Below are 12,908 nucleotides of genomic sequence, written 5' to 3'. Positions count from 1 at the left end.
AGTTTCGAACCGCTGACCTTAAGGTTCGCAGCCCGATTCGTAACCACTACGCTACCATTGGAGTGTAATAGGTGGGATTTAATGAACTTTCCACCAAGGAATGGTATCATATTGAGGTCTCAGTGATACTCTTTGCTGCTTACAGATCAGATATTAGGCAGCAGAAGTAGCTAGATCAACCTTGATGAAAGGGATTCCAAGCTTTTGTGTTGATTTGACACAAAATCGTTGGGTTTGTGAGCCATATCTGAAGCCATAGGGTGGTTGAGGAGAAAAACGAGTATCAACCGGATGAATCATTTATCTACTCTCCTGGGTCCATTTATCTATTTTTCATCCTAATATTTCTGATCTTTCAATTTTGCTCCTTCCAGTTCTCTGTTGCAACCAATCAAGGCATTCACCATTGCCCAGGCATTCAAGTATATTCTTATATATGACATCTACCACACAGAGTCAGCTGAAACCTGATGATTGACTGAACCACTTGAAACTCTGCACATGGATGATTTATCCTCATTGTTGTTCTTCAAAACTACGCATGAGTGAGATTGTAGTGTGGCAGCTGTCCAATTTTAGCCTACTTAAGTCCCAGTTTTGTCTGCTGATCATAAGAAACTTCTTCAGAGACCATACTGTAAAGTGAGGGAGAAATAATAGCCTTTCACAGGAAATGGATGACATGGAAGATTGATCCACCAGTTCTTGAGATTATGCTTTCTAGTATCTGTATCATTTCAGTCATATGATGGATTATTGCTATGCTTACTCAACTTTATAACTAATTAGTTACATAGTCATTTGGTGTTACATGGTCAGGCATTAAGCCTCTGCAAGGGCTCAGTAGCTGCTTTTTAAATTGTGAATAGTTTCCTGCTGTAGATGGCATGTGTTTGCTTCAGAACCCAGTAGTATATTGCCAGAGACTCAAAATGTTTAAGGCACACATCATGATCTTGCAAATTTAAAATGGTTACTTCATTGGTAAGTACATTCAACATTTTGTTGTGATTCTCTTCATCTGCAGAATGCTTTTATCCCCCTTCAGTTTTGTTATGTTTGATATTATCATAGTCCTTGTGCTATAGAAAAAGCACTGAACTGCTAATCACAAGGTCAGTGGTTCAAACCTACCAGTCACTCCTTGCAAATCCTATATAGGGTCACTTTGAGTTGGTACTGTCTCAGTGTCACTTAGCAACAATTCAGTCAGTGACCTGATCTGAAAGTCATTGCATTTGGACTTTTCTATAACAATGTTGTTGTTAGGTACTGTCAGTTTGGTTCTGACCTATAAGTGACCCTATGCACAACAGAATGAAACACTGTCCGGGCTTGTGCCAACCTCAAAATCATTGCTACACTTGAGCCCCTTTCTTCTGCCACTCTGTCAGTACATCTCATTAGTGGTCTCCCCATTTTTGTCTACCCTCCACTTTACCAACCATGATCTCCTCCAGGGACTGGTCCTTCCTTATAATATGGCTGAAGTATGTGAGATGAAGTCTGGCTATCTTGGCTTCTAAGGAACTTTTTGTTGTACTTCATCCAGCACAGATTTATATGTACTTCCAGCTATCCGAGGTACTTTTTAATATTCTTCTGCAACACCGTAAGTCAAATGCATCAAGTATACTACAGTATTCCTATTCATTGTCCAACTTTCACATGCATATAAGGGTATTGTAAATACCATGGGGTTATAAAATAGACATTTAAGTGGGATAGAAAGGAATACTGGGAAATATGATTACAGAAAACTTGTAAGTCCAGTTTGAGCATGACTCTGATTAGATTAGTTAAAAAATGGATTATAACTTGCTCAGGAAATAGGCTTTTTCTTAAGCCTTTTTAGAGTATAGGGTCTAGGTGGAATCCTGAGTTCCACCCAGAACATTCTGAGGTGGGACATTCCCACTTGAAAAGAAATGCAGACCAACCTGGAATAGCTAGAGAAACAGAAGATATTTTTTGAAAGCAACACCAGTAGAAAAAAAGAAGACTGTTTGTTAGAATAGCAAGCAAGTTGTTTGCCTTGGAGTCACCAAGGGAAGAGAAGTCAGCCCATTAGGGTAATCCCCCTTCTAAGACTGACTCAAAGGGAATACATGAGCAGTCGTGTATGCCTGTTGGTGATTGCCCTGGTCTACTTGTGAGTGGAAGTGGGAGAAATGCAGCAATGAAGATATGGGCCATGTTCCACAGGCACCCTCTGACTTTGAGATGAGAGAGAGAAAAGGACTGCTGGTCTGAAGTTTAAGGGTGCATGTGACTTCCTAAGCCCATGGACAATGAATGACCTAACCATTGGAGGCTAGAGCTGAGAGTGAAGTGACCTGCTGGCCTAAAGTTGGGGAAGGCATGCAAAAACTCCTAAACTTGCAGATAGTTTGACATATCTTGGATAGCTAGCTGACCAGAACTTCATCAGCTAAGAAGGTTTGATACAGGGAGCAAGCGTATATTGCTACAATTTGATAAACTGGACCTTTGCTTATAGATATAGTTGCTTAAAATTCCAATCAAAAGGGAAGGACTCTTCATATCAAGGGTCAAGTTTGTCACCTCAGTACTTGGATTAATAGGCATGGGCAACTTAGACATTAGCTAAAAAGAAATGGGGACTATAAAGACATGAATTGACTGGTTTACAAGGTTTTATGAGTGTACTTAGTTTCAGAATGAGGGGGGTAAGGTAGAATCCCCGCTGAATTGCTGTTGTTGTTAGGTGTCATCGAGTTGGTACCGACTCATAGCGACCCCATGCATAACAGAACAAAACACTGCCCAACAACCTCACAGTTGTTGCTATGCCTGAACCCATCGCTGCCATCACTGTGCCAATAAATCTCATTAGGGGGGTCTTTCTTTTTTTTTCAACCTTCCACTTTACCAAACATGATATCCTTCTCCAGTGACTGGTCCCTTCTGATAATATGTCCCAAGTATGAGAGGCCAAGTTTGGCAATTCTGGCTTCCAAGGACCACTCTGGTTGTACTTCTTCCATCACTGACTGATTTTTTCTTTTGGAAGTCATGGTACTTTTAATATTCTCCTCCAACACCAATTTTAATTCAAATGCATTAATTCTTCTATGGTCTTCCTTATTCATGATCCAGCTTTCGCATGCATATGAGGTTATTGAAAATATGATGGCTTGGGTCAGGCTCACCTTAGTTCTCAAACTGACATCTTTATTCTTCAACACTTTAAAAAGGTCTTGTGCAACAGATTTGCCTAGTGTAATATGTCGTTTGATTTCTTGACTGCTGCTTCCATGAGTGTTGATGGTTGATCCAAGAATCCATTTATATAGATTTTTTTATTGGCCCTAGTGGTGAGGATTTTTGTTTTTTTTACATTGAGATGCAATCCATGCTGAAGGCTGTGGTCTTTGATCTTCATCAGTAAGTATTTTAAGTCTTCTTCACTCAGCAAGCAAGGTTGTATTGTCTGCATATTGCAGGCTATTAATGATTCTTCCTCCCATCCTGATGCCATATTTTTCTTCATATAATCCAGTTTCTAGCATTATTTACTCAGCATAAGATTAAATAAGTATGGTGAAAGAATACAACCCTGGCGCACATCTTTCCTAATTTTAAACCATTTGGTGATCCCTTGTTCTGTTTGAATAACTGCCTCTTGGTCTATGGACAGGTTCCTGATGAGCGCAATTAAGTGTTCTGGAATACTTATACTTCACAATGTTGTCCGTAGTTTGTTATGAGCCCCACAATCAAAAGCCTTTGTATAGTCAATAAAGTACAGGTAAACATCTTTCTGATATTCTGTGCTTTTAGCCAAGATCCATCTGACAGCAGAAATGATGTCCCTTGTTCCATCTCCTCTTCTGAATCTGGCTTCAACCTCTAGAAATTCTCTGTAAATGTATGTTTGCAGCTGTTTTTCTATTACCTTCAGAAAAACTTTACTCACATGGGATATCAGTTATGTCTGATGATTTCTGTGTTTTGTTGGGTTACCTGTCTTTGGAATGGGCACAAATATGGATCTCTTTTAATCAGTTGACCAGGTAGTTGTTTTCCACATATCTTGGCATAGATGAGTGAGTGCCTCCAGTGCCACATCAGTTTGCTGAAAGATTTCAATTTGTATTCCATCAATTCCTGGTGCCTTGTTAATTGCCAATGACTTCAGTGCACCTTGGACTTCTTCCTTCAGGATCATTGACTCTTGGTCATATGCTGCCTCTTGAAATGGTTGAACATTGACTGTTTCTTTTTGGTATAGTGACTCTTTTATCCCTTCCATCTTCTTTTGATGCTTTCTGCATCATTCAATAATTTGCCCAGAGAATCCTTAAATAACTAAAGTCGAGGCTTGAAGTTTTTCTTCAGTTCCCTCAGCTTGAGAAATACTGAAGAAGTTGATAAAGTTCTTCAGTTTCATTACCACTGTTTTAGTGGTTGGTGTGTAAATTTGGATAATAGTGGTGTTAACTGGTCTTCCTTCTAGTTGTATGACTATTATTCTCTCACAGACAGCGTTGTACTTCATGACTGATCTTGATATGTTCTTTTTGTTGATGAATGTGATACCATTCATCTTCAATTTTTCATTCCTGGTATAATAAACCATGTGATTGTGAGATTCAAAATGGCCAATATTGGTCAATTTCAGCTCACTAATGCCATGGTATTTTCAATAACCTCATAGGCATGCCAAACTTCGTCTCTCATACTTTGGACATATTGTCAGGAGGGACTAGTCACTGCAGAAGGATATTAAAGGAGCTCTGGTAGCGTAGTGGTTACGAATCGGGCTGTGAACTGCAAGGTCAGCAGTTCGAAACTACCAGCTGTTCCATGGGAGAAAGATGAGACTTTCTGCTCCCATAAAGATTTATAGCCTCGGAAGCTCTGTACAGGATCACTATGATTTGGAACCGACTCCATGGCACATAACAACAACAACAACAAGGTGGAGGGTCAGAGAAAAAGAGGAAGACCCCCAATGAGGTGGATTGGCCAAGTGGCGGCATCGATGGACTCAAGCATGGCAACAGTAGTGAGGTTGGCCCAGGATCCGGCAGTGTTTCCTTCTGCTATGCATAAGGTCATTATGAGATGGTACCGACTCGATGGCACCTAACAACAACAACAACAATGCCTAGGATATCGATGTGTGTGCATTCCATTTCATTTTTGACGATTTCCAATTTTCCTGCATTTATACTTTGTACCATTTCATGTTCTTATTATTAATGGATGTAAAAGTTGTTTCTCTTCATTTTGAGTTGTGCCCCATCTCTAAATGAAGGTCCCTAAGTGCTTTATTTCATTGGCATCATCAAGGTCAACTCTACCTAGAGGAGGTGGCTCTTCCCCAGTTGCATGAGTGCCTTCCAACCTGAGGGACTCATATTCTGGCATTATATCTGACAGTGTTCCACTGCTATTTATAAGGTTTTCATTGACTAAGTATTAGGAAGTAGTTCGTCTCTCCTTCTTCCTAGTCTGTCTTCATCTGGAAGCTCATTTGAAACCTGCCCACCATGGTTTGTTGTTGTTAAGTGCCGTCAAGTCGGTTCCGACCCATAGCGACCCTGAACAGGGTTTCTGAGGCTGTAAATCTTTACGGGAGCAGAAAGCGTCATCTTTCTCCCACGGAACAGCTGATAGTTTCGAACTGCTGACCTTGCGATTCGCAGCCCGATTCATAACCACTACGCTACCAGAGCTCCTTCTTGTTTGTATTCAAAATTCCCGTGGCACTGCATCCAGAATCACAGCAACACACAAGCCACCACTGTATGAGAAACTGACAGACAAGTGATAGAACTTAATTAGGAACCAAAAAATAGCTAAAACATACAAATAAGTTAATAAAAATAAAAATGAAAATAATTTAATAAGGTGGTTGCTCTTTGTATATGTTGTTTTGTTGTTAAGTGCTGTCGAGTCAATTTTGACTTGTAGCAACCCTGTATAGGGTTTATGAGGAGCAGTTAACAAGGTAGAACCACCAACCTTGTGGTTCATAGTCCATTACCAGGAATCTTGAGTATATAATTCTAGCTAATTATAATTTTGTTGTCCAGTTTAGGTTTATTCTTATAAGTAGAAAGCTCTTTGTATTGACTGACGAAGAAGTTTGATTAGGACTATGTTATATGTCCTAATCCTTCGATATGGATTATATCTCAATGTCAAGAAAACAAAAATCCTCACCACTGGACCAATAAACAACATTCTTATCAATGGAGAAAAGATTGAAGTTGTCAAGGACTTCATTCTTCTTGGATCAACTATCAACTCTCGCGGAAGTAGCAGTCAAGAGCTCAGACGATGTATTGCGCTGGGCACATCTGCTGCACAGGAACTTGTTAAAGTGTTGAAGAGCAGAGATGTCAGCTTGAGGACTAGGGTGCGCCTGACCTAGGCCATTGTGTTTTCAGTAGCCTCATATGGATGCAAAAGCTGGACAGTGAATAAGGAGGATCGTAGAAGAATTGATGCCTTTGAGTTGTGGTGTTGGAGGAGAATACTGAAAGTGACATGGACTGCCAAAAGAACCAATAGATCTGTTTTGGAAGAAGTGCAGCCAGAGTGCTCCTTGGAGGCCAGGATGGCTAAGCTTCGTCTCTCCTACTTTGGACATATTGTCTGGAGGAAACAATCGTTGGAGAAGGATGTCATGCTGGGTAGGGTGGAGGGTCAGAGAAGAAGAGGAAGACCCCCAATGAGATGGATCAGCCAGGTGGCATCATTGATGGACTCAGGTGTGGCGGCGGTAGTGAGGTTGGCCCAGGATCGAACATTGTTTCGTTCTGCTGTGCATGGGGTCGCTATGAGTCGGTTCCGACTCTATGGCACCTGGCAACAACAACAACAACATGTTATATGTCCTGGTGTCACTTTGTGGGAGAAAGCACTGGAATGAAAGGTCAGTTTGAACCACGAGGTTGGCAGTTCAAACTCACCAGCTGCTCCTTGATACCCTATACAGGGTCACTATGGTACGGAACTGACTTAATGGCATTTAACAACAACAACAACATATATCAGGGGTGAGGAACATCCGGCCTCTGGACCATATAAGTAGAGCGAAATAATTTGGTCTGGCCTTGCCAAGGTAAGTGCAGTTCCTGCCATAATATTATGGGTGAGTTATTGAAATGTTTGACAAACATAGCTGGCAAATTTTTAAGATGATAGTTTTGTATGGTTCAAGAATGATATCATAAACTTTTGCAAAAAAAGGTTCCCCACCCGCTATATATGATAACTGGAGTCCTGCTGTAGGATAAGCACTCAACTGCAAAGTTATTTGAATTGCAGGGTCCGTAGTTAAAACTCACCAGCCGCTCATTGGAAAACTCTATGTATATGAGTCAGAATGCTTAACAACATTCTAATATTTTATCATCCTAATATTCCTTTCAATTTCAGATGATATAGAAGAATTCCCAGGTTTCTCTTTGACATAAGATCTGTAATTGATTTGGAATGCAAATCAGTAGAAGGATTGCTCAATTGGCAAAAGGACCATAATGAGTTCTGAGTGTTCTTTCATTAAAGTAAGACAGATTGTTTTTAAGGTGTAGATGGTAGACAATAAGGTAGACTATTGGGCTGTTAACCACAAGGTCAGTGGTTCAACTCTACTCGCAGCTCCAAGGAAGAAAGATGAGGCTGTCTGTTTCCATAAAGATTTATAGTCTTGGTAACCTAAGGAGCAATTCTATTCTGTCTGTTGGATTGCTTTGAATTTAAATTGACTCAGTGGCAGGGAACTTGGTTTTGGTATGGTAAAAAAAATTTACTTGAGATATTTTCTGAATGATCATGTCTGATTAAATTAATTTGTGGCATTTAATTTTAAAAAGAATGTTTCAGAAAATCTCTTTATAACATCAAGTGGGATTATGTTTTTAGGTTATTTTTAAGTCATTGCATTTACAAAATTGACAGGATTTCTTTTCTTTTTACCGTTTAGCCGGCCTCAGAAAGTATGCTTATGTCCATTTCTACCAGTACATCCTCTACACATCTCTACCCATTTGTACATAATTCAGCATCCAGCAGAGGTAAGATTGTTTAAAATACACAATTTAAAATTGCGTATGCAAGAGGAAACATATAGATGAATATACTCCTCTCTCCTACCTCTAAAGCATTTCTGAAAATACATTGATATAATGTTTTCTCTTTGGACAAAATGTTTGTTTATATTTGTTTTGTGATAGTATAGGGTTATATACTTCATAGACATTCCATTTTATAGAAACTGTAATATTGAATAGTATAGAAATTTAAAGCCCCAATTACTTTGCATGAAGACAGAATAAATGGATGAGTATAGGATCACCTTTAGACAGATGAGATTTTGTGTGTAAAGAGCTAAAATAATTATTGCTTTATTTTATTGCATAATTTATATTCCTTGATATTAAAATGGAAGTAACTCCCAGATTTCTTGTTTAATATCAACGAGTTGGTTCTGACTCATAGCAAGCACATACAGGGTTCATGAAGAATGGTTAGTAGGTTTGAACCTCCAACCTTGTGGTTAGCAAGCCAGTACTTATTCTACAGTGCCATATCAGGTAGTGCTATAAAATTCATATGTATGATAAATTTTGTTTCTTTTAGATAAATGCAACAAAATTTATATTTTATATATGATATATTTTTATATTACTTTCCTAATCTGGTTAAAATTATGTATGTGCCAGTGTGCTTTTTATTCTGGATTAACTGTAGAAATAAAGAGAGGAGGAAAGAGACCATAGATGACCACAAACTGTACTGAACACAAAACTAGTCAATGCATGGTACAAAATGCATTTAGTATACAAGGAAGTTAAACTTCATCCCGTAGGTATCACTTTAGGACAATTTAGGACATCATAGATACCATCTGGATATTGGAAAAGGAATTTTTTAAATGTCTGAAATCTATACGACTTAAAGATTTTATAAAAAATATAAAAGAAATTATCCTTTTACAAACTAATAAACATTTTTTTCTTAATTTGAAGTTGTTAGCTATTCCATTAGTTAGGCAACTATTTACTATTAATTGCATGCTTTTGGTAGGATTCTGACGATTTAGTCACTAGCATTATTTTATTGCAGTTAGACTTGCAGCACTATTTCAGATCAAATTTATATAAAATGATAGCTTACTGGACCATAGCATTTTTTATTATACTTGAGTTTTGATAATAGTGTTTTCATTTTGCAGTGTTTCATATGGTATTGCGTGTTATTAGATGGACTTTAAAATGAAAATTGATTTATGGCAATTTTCATATTTTCAAATCGCTAACTTTTTACCATGGTAATTTGTGGTTTTTGTTGTTGTTGTTAAATGCCAGCGATTCAGTTCTGACTCATAGCAACCTTGTATAGGATTTCTGAGGAGTGGTTGGTAAGGTTGTACTACTGACATTGCCATTCAGACCGACCTTGAAGTCCAGTGCATTAACCACGCCAGGACTCCAATACATGGTTTAGATATATTCATAATTGTGAGTGCTACAAATGTATCTTATGCATGTATAAGTACAACCTAGTTTTTATTTATTTATTTTTAAGAGTTTCTATCTGACTCAGTAAAGTGAAATTAGCTCATGTTAATTTCAACACAATGTTTTTAGTAAAAGGATATGCCAATTTTATGACTCCTCCATAAAAGTTATTAAAAACATTTATGGGGCTGGGGGGAAATATTTGGCAGAGTAGATGATGTAGAGATAATAACATGGAACATTTCAGAGCGTAAGTATGTGTCTTAGGTACCTGTTGTTAAGTGTTATCTAGGTTGTTCTAACTCATAGTGACTGTATGTACAACAGAATGTAATACTTCCCAGTTCTGCATCCTCCTCACAGTTGTTACAGCTGAGCCACTTGTTGCCCCACTGTGTCAGTTCATCTCTTTGGGGAATCTTCCTCATTTTCTATCATGATGTTCTCCTCCAGGGACTGGTCCCTCCTGATAACATATCGAAAGTATGAGAGACAAAGTCTCACCATCCTGGCTTCTCAGGAGCATTATGACTTACTTCTTCCAACACAGATTTATTAATTCTTCTAGCAGTCCATAGTATTTTCTCTAACACCTTAATCTAGATGTATTGATTTTTCTTTGGCCTTCCTTATTCATTGTTCAACTTTCACATGCATATGAAATGACTGAAAATACCATGGCACATTCCATTATCATACTTTGTCTTTGTGAACTGCTGTTTGGAATTTTCTTTATTGCTCTCTTACCTCCTCATTTCTTCAGCTTGCTTTAGTATCTTTATGCTGGAGAGGAAGTTTCAGAGTCTCTACTGACATCCATTTTGGGCCTTTTGTTTTTTTCTGTGTTCTTAATGTCTTTTTGCTGTCTTCCTGTTTGATGTTCTTGATGTCATCCCATAACTCTCCTGGTCTAATGCATCAAATCTGTTCTAGAGATGGTGTCTAAATCAGGTGGGATACTTTCAAGGTCATAGTTTGGCTTTTGTAGACTTATTTTCATTTTCTTCAACTTCAACCTTAACTTACATATGAATAATTGATGGTCTCTGGCCTTGTTTTTGTGTGATGATGTTGAACTTCTCCACCATCTCTTTCCACAGATGTAGTCAATTTGATTCCAGTATATTCTGTCTGTGAGATCAATGTGTATAGCTGTCTTATATGTTGTTGAAAAAAGATATTTGTAGTGAGTAGTCATTTGTCTTGCAAAAGTCTAACATGCAATCTTCAGCATCATTTCTATCACCAAGGCAATATTTTACAACTAAACATCCTTCCATTTTGTTTCCACCTTTTACATTCTAATCACCAGTAATTATTAGTGCATCTTAATTGCAGATTTGATCAATATCAGACTGAAGAAGTTGGTAGAATTCTTCATTTTCATCATCACTGACTTTATTGGTTGGTTCATAAATTTGAATAATAGCGGTATTAACTGATTTTCCTTGTAGATGTTTGGATATTATCCTATCACATACAGCATTGTACTTCAAGATAGATCTTGACATGCTCTTTTTGACAATGAATGAGATGCCATACCTTTTCAATTTGACATTCTTTCCTAGCATAATGAGCCATATGATTGTCTGATTCAATTCCAGTCCATTTCAACTTACTGATGCTTAGGATATTTATCTTTATGTGCTCCACTCCATTTCCCTCTTCCCCCAGGTTTTCTAGATTCATAGTTCAATCATTCCACATGCCATTTATTAATGGATTTTTATAGTTGTTTCTTTTCTTTTGAATTGTGCCCCATTAGCAAATGAAGGTCCTGAAAGCTTTGCTCCATTCATATCATTATGGTGAACTCTGCTTTGAGGTGGCAGCTCTTCCCCAGCCTTACTTTGAGTGCCTTGAGGGGCTCTGTATTTGACACTGTTCTTTTTTCTTCTGTTCATAATGTTTTTATCTTCCAGCATTGTATCTGATAATGTTACGCTGCTACTCATAAAGTTTTAAGTGACTAACCATTCTGAAATGGTGTGCCTCTCCTTATTCCTAATTTGTCTTAGTAAGGTAGTTCTACTGAAACCTGTTTACCATGTGTGACCATACTGGCATTTAAAACACCGATGACATAGCTTTCAACATCACAGCAACACACAAGCCACTGGAGTATGACAAATTGAGAGATGAGTGAGGTTCTTAGTTATCTAGTTTTCTGTAACAGAAATATCACAAGGGAATGGCTATACCAAACCAAAATTTATTATTTACAGATTGGGATTCTAGAAGTCCAAATTCAGTATTCCAGCTATGTGTGAAGGCTACTCTTTCTGTTGGCTTTATAGGAAGTTACTTGCCTCCCTTTAAAATCTGTGAGTCTGGTGTTCATTGGAGAGCTCCATGTATCTTGGCATCAGTTTAATCTTAGTCCAGGAGGTTCTAAGTTCAGGGATCCCAGGCTCAAAGGATGAACTCCCCTATGAGCTCTTCTTTTTTTGGGAGTTCCTCCCTCTCTTCTAAGATATAAGATGGTACAAGCCACATATTTGAGAAATTCTCCTGACATTTAATCAGGTCTTTGAGTTAGGGTGGTAATTTAAGTAAGAATGATGCATCCCATCCTAGCCCTGTATTACCAATGTAACAAACATAACCTAATCCTGCCTCATTAACTACTGGCAGATGTTAGGATTTGCAACACTTTATAAAATAGAAGATAATGACACAATACTGGAAATCATGACTAGCCATGGTGATGCATATTTTTGGGGTACACAGATCAAACTCTGATAATATGTGTGTATAGATAATTAATGGCAAAAATAGTATTTCAAAGAAAACAAAGAAGCTTCATAAGAAAGTACATGTTAAGTAAGTGACTTGATCTTTTTGAACATTTATGTAGGTGTTATGATATTAAACAGTTTTTATTGATTTAGCTAAAAATATTTGAAGTGGGAAAGTAGTGGTGTAAGAAAGGAAAATCCTGACTTATTGTCAAAGTCATTAGTTATAACATGTAGTTGTGAAGAGTGCTTTGTAGCTAATTGCCTAAATTCACTTATTAATTGCTCTGGGGACTCTGTAACTGGAGATTAATTAATTTAACTTTTAGCGAAATGAAAATGATAAAAAAGAAAAAAAAAATCATCCTTAACTTTTTTTGTTGTGAAAAGTGAATAAATCAACATACATAAAGCACTTTGAATTGTGCATGTTAATATTAGTTATGGTCATGATAATAGTTTATAGATAGTAGCTAAAATTGTTAAATCAAGAAATAGCAAGACACACATATTATATAGTAATATGGAGTTAACTAAGGAGCTCTGGTAGCGTAGTGGTTATGAATCGGGCTGTGAACCTCCAGGTCAGCAGTTCGAAACTACCAGCTGTTCCATGGGAGAAAGATGAGGCTTTCTGCTCCCATAAAGATTTACAGCCTCGGAAACCCTG

The 12,908-nt window shown here is 37.7% G+C and overlaps 1 protein-coding gene across 1 annotated transcript in view; it reads left to right on the top strand.

Moving 5' to 3' along the window:
- DTWD2 (DTW domain containing 2) overlaps positions 1-12,908 on the top strand; it is a 203,695-nt gene that overhangs the window by 84,809 nt on the left and 105,978 nt on the right. Inside the window, exon 2 of the mRNA XM_006873193.1 lies at positions 7,964-8,054. Within this exon, the coding sequence (XP_006873255.1) occupies positions 7,964-8,054 (91 nt within the window). The remainder of the gene's footprint in view (positions 1-7,963; positions 8,055-12,908) is intronic.

Source organism: Chrysochloris asiatica, unplaced genomic scaffold (genome assembly GCF_000296735.1).
Source record: "Chrysochloris asiatica unplaced genomic scaffold, ChrAsi1.0 scaffold00228, whole genome shotgun sequence".
In the NCBI taxonomy this organism is placed as follows: Eukaryota; Metazoa; Chordata; class Mammalia; order Afrosoricida; family Chrysochloridae; genus Chrysochloris; species Chrysochloris asiatica.
Note: the sequence above shows the minus strand (reverse complement) of the source record. Positions and strands in the feature narration are given on the sequence as shown.